The sequence below is a fragment of the Lutra lutra genome, chromosome 6, assembly GCF_902655055.1.
Source record: "Lutra lutra chromosome 6, mLutLut1.2, whole genome shotgun sequence".
NCBI lineage: Eukaryota > Metazoa > Chordata > Mammalia > Carnivora > Mustelidae > Lutra > Lutra lutra.
In genome coordinates, this window is record NC_062283.1 from 118,900,790 (window position 1) to 118,923,025 (window position 22,236).

The following is a 22,236-nucleotide window of genomic DNA, read 5'->3' on the forward strand; positions in this document are numbered from 1 at the left end:
AAAATTAGGCAATTCAAAATATGAACATTCAGGGTAGGATTCAGAAGACTTTCGCAGAATCCTATTGATATCATGACACCAAACCTCATAATGAATATGTGGGGAACACCATTGTTCTTTGAACCTGAACAAACAGATAAATAATAGCTCAGTTAAATACCACCTACCACCAAATACCTAAATTCCGGATGGCATCTACAGCTTAAAATAAAATGAAGAGATAGATTTGCTGTTTTGAGAATTTATATAGAGTTTTTATTTTATTTTATTTTATTTTATTTTTTAAAGATTTTATTTATTTATTTGACAGACAGAGATCACAAGTAGGCAGAGAGGCAGGCAGAGAGAGGAGGAAGTAGGCTCCCCGCTGAGCAGAGAGCCCGATGTGGGACTTGATCCCAGGACCCTGGGATCATGACCTGAGCTGAAGACAGAGGCTTTAACCCACTGAGCCACCCAGGTGCCCCTAGAGTTTGTTTGTTTGTTTGTTTTTTATCCAAATAATTATGGACACATTTTGAAGGATTCTAGGTATACACTTCCTAACTTGCATGAAGAAAAAAAGAGGAGGTGAGATAATTAGTTAGGTTTTTGTTTGTTTGTTTCCTTGGTTAGGGTTTATTTTGTTGTGGGTTGTTGTAGGGTTGTTTGCTTAGATTTGCTTGTTTCAAGTAATAAAAACAATTATAATTGAAACAGACAAAAAGGAAATTATTGCAAGTTTATGGAGTAGTTCTTGGAACTGAAGTAATAGCTGAAGAGGCAAGCCCAGGAAGGCAGGATCCCAAGCAGATCCTTGGATGCAGGTAGTAGAGTTTATATAATTATCTTGTAAGGAAGCCCTACTGTGGTTAATCAGCTCCAATATTTTCCATCCTGACCCTTCTACTCAAGTTTCCAAGTCCCAGAGTCAGAGTTTGCATGATCTGGATTTTTCTGCCCAATGTTATTCCTTTAGGAAAGGGGGAAATAACATTCTCTGCAGTCCCAAAGATTGTATACAGGAGGGAGAGGTAATATCCCAATAGGAAATTAGGGTGTTATTATCAGAAAAAGGAAGATTGATCCAGACACTATAAACTAACAAATACCTGCTATAGAATCCTTTTAATATAATATGCTCATAGAGTAACCTTTTGTAAAAAATGTGACTCCATGAATTATTGAAAGACCATGTTTAAATTCATTAGAAATTTTATATTATATATTTCTCCACAATTTATTAATAATGAGTTATGTTTTGAACTTAGAGGAGATTGTGTGTGTGTTTGTTGTTAGAAATGGTAATAATCTGCATAGACATAAGAAGGATTTATTATTCCAAAAGAATTTCAGCTATGGTGAGAGCTCGGATTCTTGACTGCAACAGAGAGTAATAATATAATAGCAAACACTTACATAGTTCTTTCTCTGGTCCACCCACTATCAAAAGCACTTTACAAATTTTATTGTAACAGGGAAGAAGTCACAATGAATGACAATCACTTATTTTCTTTAAATATTTCTAACTTTAATCCTCTTAATTTGTCCATGATTCATTTCTTGGAGGCTGGTCTGAACTGATCTGAAGATCCCTAAGTGGATCGAATGTTCTGTTTCTTTACATGGATGAAAAGTCTTACCATTTCAGTAATGCACTCATTGTGCACCAACACAACAAATAGAGAAGAGGTGTACCACACAACCATTGGCAAACATGTTGGCTCAAGACCTCCAGAGGGCATAGGGAAGCTCTCTTCCAGCCCCACATGCCTGCTACTGTGAGCCAGAGAGGTGGGTTGAAGAATGAGCGGGGGGCTGCTATCTAGGAGTGAAGTCTAAAGGGGCAAGTTAAAGTCCAACTGTCCTCTTCTGTCTTGTAAGTTTCAGGCAGGTATTGAATTCTGTTCTAAATACACCCATTTCTTTCAGTGTAAAATAAGGATTCAACACACGCTCGTGCACACACACTCACAGACCAAAAACTTAAAGTAGAATTACCATTCCTTAGAGAAGCCTCTTATTCACTTTGGTTTCACATTTTTTCTCCCTAATTCCTTGAAGCATATTTATGATGTGAGTATTGTGCTTGAACCTCTTCTATTCCAGGCTCCCTTCTGTTCTCTAACTCTCAGTGGAGTATTCCTAAGGCGTGACACTGAAGGGAGTCTCTTAATGGAAAGCAGAATTGTATGCATACCCATCAAGTTACGTTTTTACAAAAGATTTTGTTAATTATTAATACTAATGTCCTTATATTCTTTTATGGTACTTGAGACTATCAAAAATAAATGAGAAGTTTTCATTACACTATTTATGGTTATAATTTGCTTTATGCCATAAATTTATTGCTCTCTCTAGTGAGAGCTAAAGTAACATGGCTATGGGTGCTTTAAAAATAGGTTGTATCAATTAACAGTTCAAGATGTGTTGGGTATCCAACTGAATTTTAGTTATGAGAAGTAAGTTTAAAAGTTCCTGTCAAGGGGATGTCAATTAGGCTCCAAGAGGCAAACTTTCCTGACAGTTTCTGTACAAAGCAAGGGTTACTGAGTAACTGCCCCTATTGTTCAGAAATTGACCCCCACAGCAATGAAAAGCTGAGAGGAGAGGTGTGCAGAGAGTTAACAAAAAGAACCTCAATACAAAATGTCCAGGAAGCAGAAAAACTGAGAGGCCTGCAGTGAAAGGAACATTTTTTCTTGCCTAGTGACCTTTTTTTTTTTTCCTCATTTGGCCAAAAAGAGGAGTCATGTAATTAAAGTATACTCGATAGATGCCAACTTTGACACATGACAAAGGCAAAGCTAGGAGATTTTGCTCATTTAGTGGTAGAAATATCTGTATGCCAACTGTGATGGTAGTTATTTTCTGAAAGTATACATGTTAAATGCACAAAGAAAGCAAATAAGTATCTATTTCTTCATTCATACTTGGCTCATTTTTGCTTATCTAGTTACCTAGCATTTTACCTTGCACAGGGTGGGGACTAGGCAATCCACCCACTCATTCATGCAACATATATAGCATTTATTAAACACCTACTGTGTTCTGGTGATGAGCATAAAGCGGTGAAGAAACAAAGGCCTTCATAGGGCTTGCATTCTGGTTATTACATTCTCTAGCTGCAGCCTGGAGAATCAGTGAACATAAAATGTAGTGCTTATGACTCAAACTAGAACCAATGACCCGGGTTTGTTTGAAAGTGTGCTCTGCCACTTCTGAACTGGGTAACCCTGGGCAAGTTTCTTAAGCATTAGAAGCCTGTTTCTTTATCAATAAAATGATATTACAATGAGGTAATACGTGTGTGTGTGTGTGTGTGTGTGTGTGTGTGTGTGTGTGTGTGTTAACGTAAGTGCTAAGATCAATGTTTGACACTAGAAAGTATCATATAAGTGTCAGGTATTCTTATTAAAGGAAATTGCTCAAAATTTAATGCATGGATAGGTAGTCCTCAATTATAAAGGGTAGAGGCCAGAGAAACCAAGACAATAAAACCAGAAGTGTCAAATGCACCTAAATAGACAACTGAGGCTTATATTACTTGTTCAAAGAAGATTGTAGAAGGCAAGAAAGAGCATAATTCAATGGTTAAGCTAGTTACATATATCTCTGACCCTCAGTTTTTTCTTTTTATTTTTTAAGATTTTATTTATTTATCTGAGAGAGAACATGAGCAGTGGGAAGGTCAGAGGGAGAAGCAGACTCCCCAGTGAGCAGGGACCCAGACCTGGGGCTTAATCCCAGGACCCTGGGATCATGACCTGAACCAAAGGCAGACATTTAACCAACTGAACCAACTGAACCCAGGCTCCCCAGACTTCAGTTTTTTTCATCAAAGGTGATAAAATACTTTCTTCATAGAGGTTCTATGAGGATTAAAGGAAATGTGTGCAAAGTGCTCTGCACAGGACCTAGCTGAGAATGAGCATTTACTGAACAGGGGCTATTTAAGCTATAACTTATTGCAATGAATTGACATCATTTATTTAGTTACTGACATTGCATTTCAATTCAAAAAGGACTTAAGGAAACTTTTTCAATGAGAACAGTTCTCTCTCTCTCTCTCTTTTTTTCCCTTGTTCTTTTGAGAAAGGGAGGGAGAGTGTGAATGAGTGGAGGGAAGGGGCAAAAGGAGAGAGAAAGAGGGAGATAGAGAATCTTAAGGGGGCTCCAGACACAGTGTGGAGCTCAACGCAGGGCTCAACCTCACAACCCTGAGATCATGACCTGAGCTGGAATCAAGAGTCACATGCTTACCTGACTGAGCCACCCCAGCACTCTATCAATGAAAACATTTCTAAATACCATTAAACATTGATCTTACAGGAGAAAAACACTTTATTGCTCAGTCAAATCATGTATATTAAAGGTTAGTATTATTACTCCATTAAAAAAGAGATATTTCCAGTAACTTTTCTCAGACTCTAGAAATAGATTATCCAACCAGTCAAATTTATAAAGTAGGATCAAATGTACATGAACCTACATAAACCTACTCTTGAATTGTGTCATAATATATTTTAATTCTCTTTACTGCTCAATGTTTATATCTGTGTTCATAAGTGAAATAGACATTTTTAACTTTTTATATTTCCTTTTAGTAATAGGTTAATAATTGACTTCATGTAATGAGTTAAGCTCTTTTTTTGCTTTCTAGATTTTCTTAAAATGACAATAGTATTCTCTATTTTTTTAATTTTTTATTTTTTATAAACATATATTTTTATCCCCAGGGGTACAGGTCTGTGAATCGCCAGGTTTACACACTTCACAGCACTCACCATAGCACATACCCTCCCCAATGTCCATAACCCCACCCCTCTCTTCCAACCCCCCTCCCCCCAAGGTATCATGCTTAGCGAAATAAGTCAATCGGAGAAAGACAACTGTCATATGATCTCCCTGATATGAGGAAGTGGAGATGCAACATGGGGGAGTAAAGGGGGTAGGAGAAGAATAAATGAAACAAGATGGGATTGGGAGGGAGACAAACCATAAGTGACTCTTAATCTCACAAAATAGTATTCTCTATTTATTGAACAATTGATATCACTCCTACAAAGCCATCTAGGTCTACTGTTTGTTTTCAATTATCATTTATCAATTCCACTTCACTAACTGCTATTTGTTTAATAAGAAATTCTCATTAAAATTGGCATTTTTCTATTTGCACAGATATAAAACCTTCCATTTCATCAGTTTTTCAAATTCATGAACATAATATTACTCCATATAGTCATTTCTTATTTTTTCTGTTGCATAATCATTTGCTCTTTTTTTATATTTAAACTGAATTTCTTTAAAAAATTAATTTCCTTCGGGCACCTGGGTGGCTCAGTGGATTAAGCCTCAGGTCATGATCTCAGGGTCCTGGGATCGAGTCCCGCATCCAGCTCTCTGCTCAGCAGGGTGCCTGCTTCCCTCTCTCTCTCTCTGCCTGCCTCTCCGTCTACTTGTGATCTCTCTCTGTCAAATAAATAAATAAAATCTTTAAAAAAAATTAATTTCCTCTTCTCATGATTATTCTTGTGTGAAATTTGTCTCTGGATTTTTTTTAGTTTTATTGAGTTATAATTCACATGTAACATTATATTAGTGTAAGCGGTACAACATAATGATTTGATATATGTCTATATTACAAAATGATTACTACTATAAGTTTTGTTAATTCATCACTTCACATAGTTACATGTGGTATTATCAGTCTTCTCAAATTTTTGCTCTCAATTTCAATGATTTCAATCCTTATCTTAATTTTTTACTTCTTATTTCTTTAGCTTTGGCCATTGTTCTCTGTCCAGCTTGTTCAGTTGGCAATTTTGTTAACTAACTTCCCCCAAACTGTGCAAACCTGTAAATTTCTTTTAAATAAAGTACTGTTTTAGCCACATTCCACAAAATCTCACATGTAGAGTCAACAATGTCATTTACTTCTAAACAGCTAAGATTTCTTTCATATTCCATTCTATTTTCTCCATAGCTCAGGAGTTAATTAATAGTTTCTGAACATATTTGGTAGACACTTTTTTTTATTTTCCTTTTGTTATTGACTAGATGGGGCTGAAGCTAAATTTGATGGTAAGTCTCAGTCCTTGATTCCAATAATTCTCTTCTGGGAGTGCTTCAGGATATAATATCCAGAATCTTTGGATTCATAAAATCAAGGGAACTACATAGAATCTGTCATATGCTTTTAAAAAAAGTTGTATAACAGCAAAAAAAAAAAAAGATTTTTTTAAATGTTCACATAAATTTAGGTAATTAAATAAAGAACAATTTCTCCCTTTTTTTCTGGAAGGAAACTGCTCATGTTTGTACACTAGCTTTTGATCAAGATTTCAAAATATTTTAATGAATCTGAAATGATAGACCACATTATTTTGGTGAGAAGAATCATGAATTTCAGAGGATCAGTAAGAATTTGATCAAAAGACAGTTTTGCAAACATATTACATATTTTATCTTTGTGTTCATATTCATAAGAAGACATGAATGTCAAAGAGGAAAAACCTTGAAGACTCTTCCATTAAAAAAAAAATTAAAAAGCCTTAATTCATCTTTTTAGCTGCAATCTGCTATAATTCACAAGATCAATATTGTCCTCCATGAAACACAATTCTTTTCTTTGGAGAATCCATTTATTTTTATTATACTAATATCATTTTAATGCTAAGAAAAACTTTTTTTAATGCCCTGATACCACATGAGAATGTTTTCCTAATGCTGCTATAGCATTTTATTATCACAACCTAGTAGATCTTGGGTGTGCTAACAGATTATTAAAAGTAAATAAGAAAAATTTTAAGAAAAAATAAATATTAAAAATTAAAAAAGAGATTTTAATTTCTCAAATTTTTGCACCCATGTACTTACTTAAAAGCAAAACAAAATAACAGATATCAAACCAAGAGCTGCCATTTCTTATAAGAGATCCCTTGTGAGGCATTCTTGGCAGTAAAGATGAACTTATATCAAAAAACCAAAACAAAAGTTTTTCTTTAAAAATTTTGGTTTTCTACTGAATTCCATCTGAATTGCAAAGTTATATTACAATCTCAAAAATGCACTAGTAAATAATTATAGTAATTATATATAATTAATAATAGTCATATAAACTAAGGAATGTTCTCAGATCTGATGTGGTTTCAAAGTACAAAAAATTTTAGTCATAGCCTTGGTGATGCCAGTCTTTGTGCCAGCTTTCTAGAAACAAATAAAATAACAGGTAAGGATGGCATTGAAAACAGATGTAACCCGGCTTCAAGATATGCAGGGAGACTTCTAACAAATTCTGACTCATTATTTATGGAGTTCAAGGGAAAGTTCCTTTGAAAGGCAGTTTCTTGGCTTAGTAAAAGCTCCATTTCTCTAATGGTTTAGTAACACTAAAAAAGAAAAATGCAACTGATTTTGTGATTAAATGTATTTTGAAATACATCACCCGCTAACCTCAAATTGTATTTATGATTCACTTTTCATCACTACCTCTACCTACCTCCATCTTTCTCTTTCACAGAAAAAATTATGACATCAGCATCCAAAGGAATTCTCCGCCCATTTTTAATCGTCTGCATTATCCTGGGCTGCTTCATGGCATGTCTGCTCATTTACATCAAGCCTACCAACAGCTGGATCTTCAGTCCAATGGAGTCAGCCAGCTCAGTGCTGAAAATGAAAAACTTCTTCTCCACCAAAACTGATTATTTTAATGAAACTACTATCCTGATTTGGGTGTGGCCATTTGGGCAGACCTTTGACCTTACATCTTGCCAAGCAATGTTCAACATCCAAGGATGCCATCTCACAACAGACCGTTCTCTGTACAACAAATCTCATGCAGTTCTGATCCATCACCGAGACATCAGTTGGGATCTGACTAACTTACCTCAGCAGGCTAGGCCACCCTTCCAGAAATGGATTTGGATGAATTTGGAATCACCAACTCACACGCCCCAAAAAAGTGGCATTGAGCACCTGTTCAACTTGACTCTGACCTACCGCCGCGACTCAGATATCCAAGTGCCTTACGGCTTCTTGACGGTGAGCACAAACCCCTTCGTGTTTGAAGTGCCAAGCAAAGAGAAGTTAGTGTGCTGGGTTGTAAGTAACTGGAATCCTGAGCATGCCAGGGTCAAGTATTACAATGAGCTAAGCAAAAGCATTGAAATCCATACCTATGGGCAAGCATTTGGAGAGTATGTGAATGATAAAAATTTGATTCCTACCATATCTACTTGCAAATTCTATCTTTCTTTTGAAAACTCAATCCACAAAGATTACATCACAGAAAAGCTCTATAACGCTTTTTTAGCTGGCTCTGTACCTGTTGTTCTGGGGCCATCTAGGGAAAATTATGAGAATTATATTCCAGCAGATTCATTCATTCATGTGGAAGATTATAACTCTCCCAGTGAGCTAGCGAAGCATCTGAAAGAAGTTGACAAAAACAATAAGTTATACCTTAGTTACTTTAACTGGAGGAAGGATTTCACAGTGAATCTCCCACGATTTTGGGAATCACATGCATGCTTGGCTTGTGATCACGTGAAAAGGCATCAAGAATATAAATCTGTTGGTAATTTAGAGAAATGGTTTTGGAATTAAAGTTTTCCATCATTTGCACATTTGGAAAAATTATTTTGATGAGCTATCATCCAAGTTTTGAGGATAAGAAGAGAGACAATATTCTGCTTTTGTGTCACAATTTATTTTTATCACTCTCTCTTGGGTAACATGTACACTTTGATGGAGATTTCTGAGAGCTCAGCACTAGCAATCACTCCCTTTGGTTTTAAATTATCCTGTATATACCTAATTATGTGCACTGAAAATTAATTTATTCTTTGCTACCATTTGTAAACATTGTTTTTCACATTTTGGTAGTTGTTTGTAATGTACATTCGTGATATGATTGTTGTTTCTACATTGGTCAGCTGTTTAAGCTATTTGGGAGATGACAATGCACATCTTAAAATATGAAATATTTTCACTAAATACCATGATCTCTAGTTCCAAGTTTGCCTAATATAACAAAGGAAAGGTATTTGTAACTGAGTTCTAACCTCTTTGACTTCAAAGTGAACAAAGTGTGTAACTGTCTCTATTAGATATACTTTTTACCTGCTTGCCACATTTTTTGTGAAGGGAGAATTATTCATGTAGTGAATTAAAAAGATGGTGAAGCTGAACTGTTTTTTTTCAGGAAGGTATTAGACTTTTCATTTATTTTCATTAAGCAGTCTTGCAAATGCAGCCACTTGTTCTCAAGATCTTAAGTTAAATTATTCAAGTATTTCTAAATATCCAATTTGGGGGGATTTGTAGAACTTGGGAAATAATCCTGACAATACATAAGAATATCTAGGATAGTTCTCTTCCCAATCCTTACACTTACTATTATAATAAAACAAATAATTTCCTCAAATAACAAAGGAAAAGAATGTGTATAGATACAAATCATATTTATAAGTGGTACATTTATGTATAATCTTGAATAACATAAAAATTTAAAATATTTTTTCCAAGCCCCAATATTTAAAAGTTTCATTTTACCATGTGGACAAATAAATAGACAAAACATTTTAAAGGTTTGCTCTCACATTACAAGAACCTAAATAAAATTATCATTAAGGTGTTATGCAGAAGATATTAAACAAAGTGGGGATCTATAGGTAATACACAGTTCTAACCCAGAGTACGATCTCAATGCACATTTATTAAATGAAGAAATGAATGTCAGTGAAAATCATGGGAAAATTTTTGTTTGCTTCAAGAAAGTTATAGTTCTAGTGTAGAAATATTAACTGGATATAATGTTTTATATTTCATTTTCATAATTTTTCATATATAGCACTTGTGACCATGGCCCTCAGAGCTTTACAGAACCAAAATAAACTTGCCATTACACTAAGTTCTTGGAAGATTCATCCCTGAACCTGCAGTTGTACACAACAATTTTCCTCTGTAAGGTTAAGAGCTGGATATAAGCAGAGATTAGTAGGTGGAAAAAGATGGGATGTTAAGGATTTTTTAAGAAAAACATGCCCCAAAAGAATCTTTAATGACTATTCCATTCAGGCCAAAAACCCATCAAAAGAACTGGAGTGTTCTGATGACATCTTTTTGGATCTAATTGTGACATATTCTAATAGTCCTGTTACATGTTAACATTAGTAGAATACAAATCCACCATCCTCTACATCAAATGGAAGTTAGATAGAGACAAACTTGAGTTCAGTAAGTAGGACATATGTCCATTGCCCCAGACTGCCTTGTGTGGGAATGAGCTCTCTGGAGCTCTAGGAGGAGTGGACCAGAGGAAGATTCTGGCATGAGATGGAGGACTGTTTGATCCTCAGGTTCATTTCTTTACCCATGTCAAACAGGCATGTTGTGTCAGGCAATGCCCTAACCAGAGATAAAGACGAACAAGTTACTGTCACTGCCCTACAGGAGCTTACAGTTAAGTGGAGAGATAGATGAAAGCTTTCTTTGAGTCTGTGTTAATGCACGTACTCCTCTCAATGGAGTTTATATGAGGCACTGTTGATTTAATGAAAATAAGATAGCATATTTCCCCCATTGCTCAGGGATTTGACATATTTCTGAGCTGCAAACTTTGTTCATTCATTTCACTACTCACTGATGTAGGTTCCCTCCATATTATGTCTTCTAACACATCACATCAAGAAGTGGTGTGTCTGTGTGGATGCCCTCGTAGATAAAGGTAAATCTCACCTACGTTTATTTCATCAGGTTAAAAAGTCTAATTCATACATTTACACAGACTTTGTCATTCTTTTGTCATCCTACCAAAAGTGTAGGGTTCTAAACAGGTTGCATGGTTAACATGTTTAGAAAGCACCTGCTTTCCTCAAAAGTAGCGAAGCATTCAGTGTCTTGACAACCCATCTTGGCTCATGATCTCAAAGAACTAAGAAACCTGGGGACATCACCTCTCTTGCCAAATATGAATTTGATCTCTTTTTTAGACTGAGTATAATCACACGCTGATAATATGACTCAAGCCAAGGCAATAATACTATGTCACTACCTGACACATCTATATATTGAAAACCCATTACCAGGTCCCAGAAGAATAACTTTTCTGAATTTGAAGTGCCAAAATGAATGAGTCAACTTAGCCCATCAGTTCTGGGAGTATTTATTTGTAAGTTTTAGGGCTAGATGGTATTATAGCAATGTTTACAAACCAATCCCTTGATTCTACTTATGGATTAACCAGATCCAAGACTGGAATGTAAGGGTGCCCTAACTCTCAATGCTATGTTATTTTTCATTGTATTCTCATCTAACCATAGAAGTACGTCTCAATTCATAAAAATGCGAATGCCTTATTGGTCTAATTAAGGCCTATGGAATGGTACACTCTATGTGGAAGCACTTTGACTTTTGAAAAAAGTATATAGAAATACAACATCAAACTTGTTAGCATTCTTTCTGTTTTAAATATTTTAGGAGATGAGCTTTAGCAGAAGGAAGTGGATTTTGACTACATTTTAAGTGAAATGTGACCCTCAAAGATGGTGTATGGTTCTGAGGCACTCCATTAATAAATACCATGGATTGCAATTCTTTTAAAGGATATCTCCTGGTAAAAGATATGGATTCAACAAAATTAGCTTGCTTTTGGTTATAAAAACAAATAATTATGCCAGAGGATAAACTGTGCATATAAAAACAGAATAGACCGCTTAAAAAGTTTTGTTCCAAATTATAAAAAATCTTTAATGGTCTGAATATTAAATGTTAATTATTATAGGCCTTACTAGTAAGAATATATAAATATTATAATAGGTCTTCTTTGTAAGAATATATACTGAATTCTCCATATCCAACAGTATTAAACTCCTAAAAAAAAAAAGACATGACAGTCATATTATATGACAGCCATAAATTTTAGAAGTAGAGACTGGAAAAAAATTATCTTAGTGGGAAACCAATATCAGCTTAAAATTTTGCACTTACTACATGTCTTGATAATCCTAGAATGTGCAGAAATGCTTTCTGTTGTGAGGGCTTGGAAAGCTCAGAGCACTTGATGTATAAAGTGACAAAATATTTAGGAATTATTTGCTGAGGCTTTAAATTCTTGCCTCCAATTGGAGGTTAAATATGGTAAGAATAGGAAATTATACAATTGATATCTTTTTGATTGCCTATTTTCAAACTAGATTCCATGAGTCTTAAGGTAATGCCTTTGCTTTGTCTAGAAAATGTCTTTGCATGAAGTAATGTTACCAAAACAAGGTTTAGGTCCTTACATTATGACCTTGTGACATTATGACCTTAACCATACCTTTGAGTTCCCTTGAACTCTGATCTCATTTAGGGGAGCTTCTTAACAAATTAATTACAATTGAACTCTTAAATATAGAAACTTCAGGATCTTAAAGATAAGCACAGTGCCTATCACAGAGAGGGATCTCAACAAATATTTGTTCAATGAATAAAGAAATTGCATTGGAGGTCATGCAGAATTTTATTAAAGTGTGATAACAGTTCTAGCTTATTGGTACCAGTTAGAGATTATATTTTATATTTATTTCTTTGGTCAATTTACTGACTGGATGCAAAGGAAGTCTTTATGTCCTTCCAATCTTCCTGCATCCTAGCAACCCAAAAGAAGTAACATTTCAAGAAAGATTTTAAAGGATTTGGAACTTGTTAACATTCTATTCAAATATGAACACCAACTGTTTCTAATAGGAAAGACAATTAGTATTTGAGGAGAATATAAAGTGCGAGCACCGTGAAGGGCACATATTTTCTACCAAACTGTGCACGGAGGAAAATGCAGTTTCTTTCCCACCTAACTGCACTCCTTTGTACTGCAAACATCAGTCAGTTAAGATGATACTTTTTTCTAGATGCCTCTCATCTGAAGATTTTGTAGCATTTTGCAAATGGGTAAGCTCAACTACAATCCAAAGTGTTCTCCCTCTCAGTAATTCATATTGAATGCATCCATATTCATAAGCATTATACAGAGCAGTTAACAGAACAAAAATGAGAGAGAGTCTGCTAAACCAGACAATGCTAGGCTGGGTTATTGGTTCAACAAACTCATTTTCAGAAATCCAGCTAACCTCTCCAGACCTTGTTGTTTGCAAGGCTCCTTCTGGAGTTGTTACTCTCTCATCTAAGATCTAAACTGACAATATGCATGTATTTGCAAATGAAATTCCAAAGACCATATCATTTTTTGAAGGTTAATATTTCAAATGGATGTCCCTCTTACTTCTCTGAATAGACATTTAAAGTGTAAAACAGATTATTTCAACTAATATGTGGAAAGAACCTAACCCTGCGCTTAGAGTATAGCAAGTGCTCAATTAACTGAACTTCTTCCTTTAACTCCTTCCCCTTTGTTCTCTACCTCACCTTTTGTAATTCATATACTCATGACTCACGGAGACCTTAATTGCCTACAGAAAACCAACCATATATTGAGCATTATTTTAAAACAATTTTAAAAGATTTTTCTGTATCATCCACATTCTTATTACAATAATCTAAAACTTTTTTTTATCAATGCAAAAGTTTCAAGGAGGCAGTGGAGGCACACTGCAAATCCCTAGATGACAATGAAACAAGGAACCTCATTTGAGTAAGCCAGATTGAATATATCCAAACAATTTAGTTATTCTTAATTCATAGTTACCATATGTTTTTCATTTGATCTACTTTGAAAATATTGTAAAAAATTAAAAAAAAAAATCTCTCCAATGTCAGCTGTCTTTGTCAATGTAACTGAAAAGCCTGATTCACCAGACCCGGAATCACCAGAGGTATTTATGAATAATACTGATTCCTTGACCCTGCTCAGGCAATTCTCTCTGAACAAGTCCAAAAAAAAAACAAAAACCATGCTTTTAATATACTTCCTAAGTTAGTCTGTTTCACATTGTAGTTGATAAACCATCCGAACTTAGCCAGTGGTTCTTGAACACACACATGTCTTTGGAATTTCCCAGCTGCATAAGAATCATTTGGAAAAATATTAATAACATGCAGTTTCTGATTCTCTGGGTCTGAAATGGGAGCTGGAATCTGTATTTTTAAAATTTCCCCAGATAGTTCTGATGTGCTATCAGGTTTGAGGTCTGTGTCATAACCACATATAAAATGGAGTGTATTCTGAACTGATATAAGCTAATGTCTTTAATTCACTTGGGATCGTCCTGGATATATCAGTAAAGTGTTTCTCTACTTTAAGAGCCAAGATATTCTATTTGCGTAATTATTTCATGCATGAGCATGGTGCTGGCTAACTAATCCCTTAATTTGGGGCAGATTATCTACAGTGTCCAAATCTTCTTTTAAGTTGTGGGTGGTTTATAGCAGTATTCTCAGGCCTAGATGCATGTGTGGATCCCTTGGAGAGGATTTAAAATTGTGGACTCCCAAACTCCATCTCCAGAGATCTGATCTGAATGGTTTGAAATGGGACCCAGAGACCAACAATTGTAAAGACACCTTAGATGACACTAATGTGGGGCCATCTCTGGGAACCAGCAGTTTACACAAAAAACCTGCTCAATTCTTGGCCTGGAGGTATTATTAGGAAAAGAAAAGTTTATATATCTTGAAAAAATATCTCTCATTCTCTTTTTAGGTTCTAAATGTATGTTTGTATTTTGCAACATGAACATTGGACTATCCAATTACTAAGATCCTTTACAGCCATAAAATTTTATGCTTCTGTGATCTGCTAATCCAATGTATATGTTTAAGAGAAGCTATTTTCCATGTCCCAAAGCCCTTGCTTGATGGGTGGAAAAGTAATTTGCAATTGGCATATAGCAATGAGCTAGCTGTAGCACATGGAGTTTTGGTGACCACAGATTTACAAATGAATCTCAGTTCCGCTACTCCCTAACTGTAGACAGGCTACCTGACTCCTCTTGGCCTCAGATTTTGCATCTATGAAGTGGAGGTAGCAGATTCCCGATGTGTCTGTGCGCGCGTGCACGTGTGTGTGTGTGTGTGTGCATGGACAAATGAAATAACATATAAGTGAATAGATACTGTGTTCAAATTTATAATCATTTATTATAACAAAATATCACTGTGAGGAATTCAAAACTACTTCCAAATTTCAGTTCTAAACTGAAAATGTTAAGTAGACAGCTTTTAAGAAACATTGCAAATTTAAATAAGCCAAAGGAATAATCTTCAGAAGAAAAGAAACAAATAAATATAGTGTGGAAGCATGCATTCACATCTTCTATAATGACTCAGTAATGGAAGGGGAGTACATAGGCATTATTTGACTTACTAAACACATACACCATTTCTTAAAATAATTGGAACCCAAGCAAGCCTAATTTCCCCTCACTGTTATGAGCAATCAGTAAATTAACAGTCAATTTAGCTTATTATTAGTTGGCATAGCTTATGTCACAGAATGGAATAGAATGAAGATTCCCAGAGGTGATTTGCTGGTAAAGACAGGGGTCCCGAAATACTCAGCAACCTGACTTTATCTACCACATCAGCTCAGCGGCAGAGTCAGGTAATGACCTAAGTTAGGAAGCAGAATCAAGTCTTCATCTACTTTTCCTAAAGTTAAAAAATTCTAAAGGTCCCTTTAAAATAGGATAGCATAAATTCAATAAACATGTATGCATTTGTCTAGTGGTGCAGAAATAAAATAATTCCTAGCCAGACTGTGGTTAAGACTGCTGTAATTGCATAATAAATAAAAATTTGACACGAATAACCTCAACTGTTCATTTGCACACTTTCTAAGTTGTACTTTAAGAAAACAAAAAAGCAAACTTAAATGTTTTACACTGATGTGTCAGAAATGAATAATATTCAAAATAGTATTTTTAAGCAGTTCCCAATTGTCCCACTTTAAAGAACATTAGAAATGTTTATTTCAGATAAAATGTTAGAAAACTTCGAAAATTAAATTAGTCTTCTGAATCATCTGGCAAACAAATTATTGAATTAGTTGTATACATAAAGTATGTTACATTAGAGTTTGCTGGAGTTTTGCTATAAAAAACAAATATAAATTATGTCTGAAAAACTCTGAGAGTGATTTTTTTCAGAGGTATGTTAACTCTGGTGACTCTTACTGCACATTTCACATTCCATTTTGATTAATCGAAGGAGATAGAAAAGCAGACTCACAGATATGGTACCCAGACAAAATCAACAAACTGGTACTACTCATTATGCAAGAAATATGCGCAAGAGTTACAAGACTGCATCCCCTTCTCAGATTGGCCTCATTAGCCACCTCCAGTCCCTCAGATGAGACAATCCTGAAGAGGCCATCCTTTTCCAAGGCTAGATTGCAAGAAAAGAGCTCACTGTCACCTAGGACAGGGTATGTGTCTCCGGGGACTACAATAAGATCCAGGCCTGCAACACAGTGGTTTTCTTCTTTAAGAGCCTTGAACAGAGAATATCTGATTCAATGTAAAAGTAGGAGCAGTTCCCTTTTTACATGATAGATGGCCTATCTCAAATATTTTACATAGTATTCAAAAATAATGAATTGAAGAACAAAGAGTATTGTACTTGAGACCAGAAGTTCACTGACAAGGAAAAAAAAATCATTTAGCTTGCAGATCCTTTACATTCAAATCAATGAGAGCTCTTGGGCTGGAAGATGTAGCATTGGAAATGGAGATAGAAAAACATAGTGAAAATAATGACATCTTTTTTTTAACTCTTAAATTAAAAATTTAAATCTCTAGAGCTATCAGCATGATGGCAGCCTTCAAAAGTGAAGTACTTATTCATGTGCACCTTTCCCCCTCTTTTCTCCTTTTTTCTTTTTTTTTTTTAAATATAAGGTTGGATTTTGTAGGAATCAGGATTAGTGGAGTAATTATGACAATATAAAAATATCACTTTCATAAATAGTACATAAGATGAAGGTAAAAAAAAAGAGTGTTTGCTGGAGGAAATGCAACTGGTCAGAATTATCTGAATGAAATTATTGAGATTAATCATCTTCATTGGAATAATGTAGTTTATTCTGAAACTGAAACAACCTGTGTGGATAAGAGAGGTTTTTTTGGTTTTTTTTTTAAAGATTTTATTTTATTTATTTGACAGACGGAGATCACAAGTAGGCAGAGAAGCAGGCAGAGAGAAGAGGATGCAGGCTCCCTGCTGAGCAGAGAGCCCAATATGGGGCTCGATCCCAGGACCCCGGGGATCATGACCTGAGCCGAGGGCAGAGGTCTTAACCCACTGAGCCACCCAGGTGCCCCTAAGAGAGGTTTTTAAAGTGGAGAAGTGAAGGAAGAGCTCACAAGTTTCAATGTAGATTCCAGCTTACAAAGCTGCAGAAAGGAGGAAAAGAGTAGTAAACTAAGGATTAGAACCAAGTTCCAGGTGGTGCAATCGATTGCATGATTCACTAGCTTTTCCGGGGCACTGACTTCTCATCAATCAATAGTGTGGAGGACTTTGCATTAGAGCCAACTGAGAAGTACTTATTAGATCTTGATTTTTTTTGATTAGATATTCTGGTTTAGTTAGCCGGGCACAGTGCATGGGCTGCCATATACTCTTCTAGAATGTTCTTTCTTTCCTTCTCGGTCTCTTCCGTGTGGCCATGTCACTGTTCCGGGAGCCATAAGAAAGAAGAGAAAATAGTTACCAAGCAGTTTCTATAGGAACTCTAATTAAACGGTTGCTAAAGAAGAACGCTGCAATGAAGTTTACATACTTTCTCTCATCTCCTCAAAAACACACATACAGACACACATAAGCCTACACTTTTTCTATGTAGTTCAAGTGTAACTTTGAATAAAACAATGTGCACTCAGAGAAGGTCAAAACTATCATGGTGAAACAAAATGTGCCAATTCTAGCCAATATGTGAATTGTAAGGGTCAGTAATCCATAAATTATTTGGGTGGTAATTGTACGTTTTATTAATGTAATGTGATTTTGCACTATTGTACTATCATATTTAAGCAGACTCTTAAAAGTACTCTGAAACCTAAATGCCAAATGTACAGTTTATAGTTCTTGTTATTTCTGATAAGGATTTACTTGCATTGTGCTAATAGTTGTTTAATGCTATTAACTTCATGTATGTGTAAAATTGCAATGCAGACCCCATAGGGTTGTTGTAAGCACACTAATTAGTCATCTGGATTTTTATAGATAAAATCACACATTGATCAGAAACCACTTTTCTACTTATTTTTTTGTAGAGTATTTTTCCACACTTGAAAAGACATTATTATTTTATATCAAACATCAGCTTTTCTTTAAAATCTTATTTTAGTAGCCAGTGCATGTTTGAAATAAAATGTGTCAGAAATTATATAAAGATATTAAGGTTGTGTTATATTAGATGAAAAAACGCATGCCTTTGGTGAATCATGCAACTTTGGGGGAGGGGGGCTTTTACACTGCCAACTCATACATAGGCTTTGTCCCAGTCTGTGTGCATGATTCACGTCTTTCAAAAAATTCTTTTTAAACTTGAGTAAAGTGAAAATGTTGTTCTTAGTGCTAATGAGCCAATAGAAAATGTTGCTTTGCTTTTTTTTAACTGGGCAGCATAATGTGGTAAAATCCCCCCACCCCCAATTTTCTTCTTCAAGTCTCTTGTTGGCAATAAAATAAAACAAATTAAATCATTTGTTGGCAAATGATACAATTTACTGCATAGAAACTTAACTATTATAAAAGCATGAAGATATGAAAAATATCGTCTTAATCAGTTCTATACTATGAACACAGTATTCTGGCAGCTTTTTCTACAATCAAGAAGAGTGTGTCTTCTTTCTTTTTACACTGCCAAAATCAGTATTACTGCCAGGGGTGGTGGGGAGGGATGTGGGAGTGGAAAACACTTGAGGCCAGGTCTGCACAACACTAAATTGGGCAATAATGTAGAATATCCAGGCAGTATGAACAGCCAATCAGTGTACTTCGTAGAGCAGGGAGGAAAAATATTTTTCTCAGTAACTTGGGTGATTAGGGGGAAAAAAATGTGTAGAAAATACACATTTTGGCTGCAAAGACCAGGCCTCTACATGCTGATAATTTGCAGTAGTCTTTGGGAACAGAAATTATGCCATTTGGTGAAGTTTTGTTCATGTTTTTATTTTTCTTTGGTGTTCTTCAGGAGATATACTTGTGCTTTTGAAAGGGCTTAATTCCAAACAGATAATATATGTGGACCAATGACCACTTCCCAAATGAAATTAGTCATTCATCATAATATAGTAAGGCTAGAAATAGCACTAGGTGACTTAAAACATCAATATTAAGCATTTATAAGCATTTATACTGTTGGAAGGTAATTTTATTGCTATGTTATTAAAACAGTAGTGATTCTATTTATACATTTATTTATTTATTTATTTACAGATGTTTGGTTCATTCAAGTTCAATTTTAACTGCTTCAGTGAAGTTAGTATAACAGTAAGAAAAGTTGAGTCTAGCTACTATTCCAAGTGAAAATCATGCAACTGAGTCTTGCTACATCCTGGAGGAAAGCATTAATCCAAATGTTGAGTAGCCAGTCCTGGCATTTTGGAGGCCACCTTCACTGACCAGGATGTTTTATGTATATGGCATTCAGTAAACAACTGATCTGGGCTCTTAGTTTGCTACCATATTGTTCCCTTCATCAATTCAACTTGTAAATAACATAACATGTTATGGCAGCTAAGCAAATATTTTAAGAAGCCATGCAAGGCAAAATGCCATAGGAAATCTGTATATTCAGCTATTTGAAGAACTTGCATTTTCCACAAATTAAACTGGAGATATCATTTGACATTTCCTTCCCTTAAAAATGCCATCATAATATGGATTTCTGGCCCATTGATGTCTTTCTGGGTTTATAAATATATGGTGTGTTTGTTATAGTTATAATTTTTTGAAATTTTGTTCAGCAATTAATAGTGACTTCAGTGATCTGTGCTAAGATCCCAAGGCAGAAATAAATGTATAAAGGGTTTGAGCCTGTATGTGTAAGGAGAATTCTCTTTCTTCAATCATATTTCCTATATTCAATGTAAGCACTTCACTGATTTACCACTGGAGTTATTCCTTAGATGTGTAAATAATGATGTTCTATTCAGGCTTAATGAATTCCTGTACTGTGGATATTTAAAATAAAAGAATTCAATTAAATGTGCAATAGTTAGTGCTGGTTATTTATAATACTTACATTCAAAATCACTCACTTGAGAAGATTCATTCTGACTTACATGCAAAATATATACAGGATTCCCTGTATATGCTGAGTTAAAATTTAAAAACAAATATATCTTAGAGATTATACATTTATTGCAAATACTAAATCAAAAAATGGCAGTCAGTGTGCATATGTAAACTGTTCTACACTAGTTTGTTTCCTTACTTTTGCATTGCTTGGGAATGAAATTAGATCCATTAATGTTTTGAGCTTATGTGTGGGGACTAGGAGAATCTTCCCAACTCTTGATTCTGCTTTGATCCTAGCTTGAAAGATGCCTCACTGTGCATTTTCAATTCTCTATTACTCTACATATTCTCCCAATTGTTTGTACTCGAGTATATCGAATCAACAATTAGCAGTAGCCTAAAGTCCCAAGTGTATATATCCATTTTGAACCTCTCTCTTCAGCTATATACCTCTAACTTCCAATTGTCTGTTGTCACCTCTTTTCCTACAGACCCGTTGCCTTGGATAGCCCACTGGGAAAGGATTTTTACACCCACATCCCTTCTAATCTTTCAAGTACTTAATGACACTATCAAAAACTATGTTGCGCAAGTCAAAAATTTTGAAATAATTCTTGATTATTTTCCTTCCTTTTCCCTACATTTACTTGACATGAACTGTCTCATACATATGTCCCCTTTCTTCTATATCACTATTCTTGCCCCATTCCGTCACTGGGGTTCTCAACATCCTACATAGACTAAAGCAATAATTTCTTAAAGGCTTGGAAATCATCTCTCTATACTACCACTGGTGAGAAAAACAAAGTAAAGGTGATAAGAAGACAGAATTCAACTATAGTGTTGATTAGCCAATAATTTTTTTCAAAAAGTCATGCACTTGTTAGGATCTTCCCTTGGTTAATCATTGTTTCCAAAATATATTCCGCAATTGGTAACAAGTTGCATATACTTCTTTATTACTTGGCTTCTATCAATTTTTCTAAGCTTTTCCCTTGTGATGCTCTGTCATGTTTGCTCTCTGTGATAGTTCCCACACCATCCAGATTCCAGGCCATTTTTCTGCCCAGTGAACCCTCAGCATCCTGAAGATTACACTCAAACGTCACATCCCCTGTGATGTAAATATATTCCATATTTAAAATCTATTTCAGAAGTTTCAAAGTCAAGACAGAAGGTAAGGACATCAGCATTTTCACGGGAGAAGTGAGTTGTGAAATAGTCCTTGAAAAAGAATTTAATTGGCCAATCTGAGAGGATATGTGGATAGATCTTGCAATGGAAATATGAACAAAGTCTTGGAGGCAGGATAAGTTAAATAAACCTGGCTGATTTTAGTGGTATGTCCATTAAAAATAACATTAGGTAAAGCATTGGAATGTTGAAAAAAGGCCAGAATACGGAGTGCTTGACACTTAAACTGACAAATACAGACTAAGCTCTTAAACTAACAAATACAGACTAGGCTGGTTGGTTTAAAATGATTTATACTGCAGTGTGATATAAAGTCATTGAAAATTTACAAGCAGATACACAGTATGAGCAAAGCCACAATGTACTTTTCAAAAACTCTAAATCATGGAAACAAGCATCATAATATCTTATCCGCCCTGCTGGTCAACTTCAATGTGTTGTAATGAATAGGATCTCTCTTTAGTTGAAGAGAGGTCATGTAATGCGGTGGCTTCAAGTGTCTGGGTTTTGGAGCAGGACGCCCACACTCAACTCAGCTCTCTCACTACCAACTCTGTGGCTTTGGGAAGGTCATTTATTTCTCTTCACCCCTGTTTCCACTCATGGAAGACAAGCATAATAACACTTTACTTACAGGATCACTTTGATGATTAAATGAAAGATGTATAACAGTATCTGACAAAGTAAGTACTCAGTATCTCTTAGCTATTATTTACAAGGAACACAAACATTTTCCTAAACATTTTTTTTTTCAGTTCTTCCATTATCTATTAAACTGTATTGTTCTAAAAATATATTGTTTTTATTGAAGTCTTCTATACAAACGTCTTCTATACAAAAGTGTACTTTGGATATGTGGTATCCAAAGTATCC

General features: G+C 35.1%; 1 protein-coding gene and 1 long non-coding RNA gene across 2 annotated transcripts in view; both read left to right on the top strand.

The window, feature by feature from the left end:
* FUT9 (fucosyltransferase 9) overlaps positions 1-11,910 on the top strand; it is a 203,343-nt gene extending 191,433 nt beyond the window's left edge. The window contains exon 3 of the mRNA XM_047735035.1: positions 7,502-11,910. Coding sequence (XP_047590991.1) covers positions 7,510-8,589 — 1,080 coding nt within the window. The 5' untranslated portion in view covers positions 7,502-7,509 and the 3' untranslated portion in view covers positions 8,590-11,910. The remainder of the gene's footprint in view (positions 1-7,501) is intronic.
* Positions 11,911-16,481: 4,571 nt separating this feature from the next.
* On the top strand, positions 16,482-20,136 carry LOC125103179 (uncharacterized). Its single transcript, XR_007128306.1, has 2 exons — positions 16,482-17,038; positions 17,252-20,136. It is a non-coding gene; the product is annotated as an uncharacterized LOC125103179 (long non-coding RNA).
* The last annotated feature ends 2,100 nt before the right edge of the window (positions 20,137-22,236 follow it).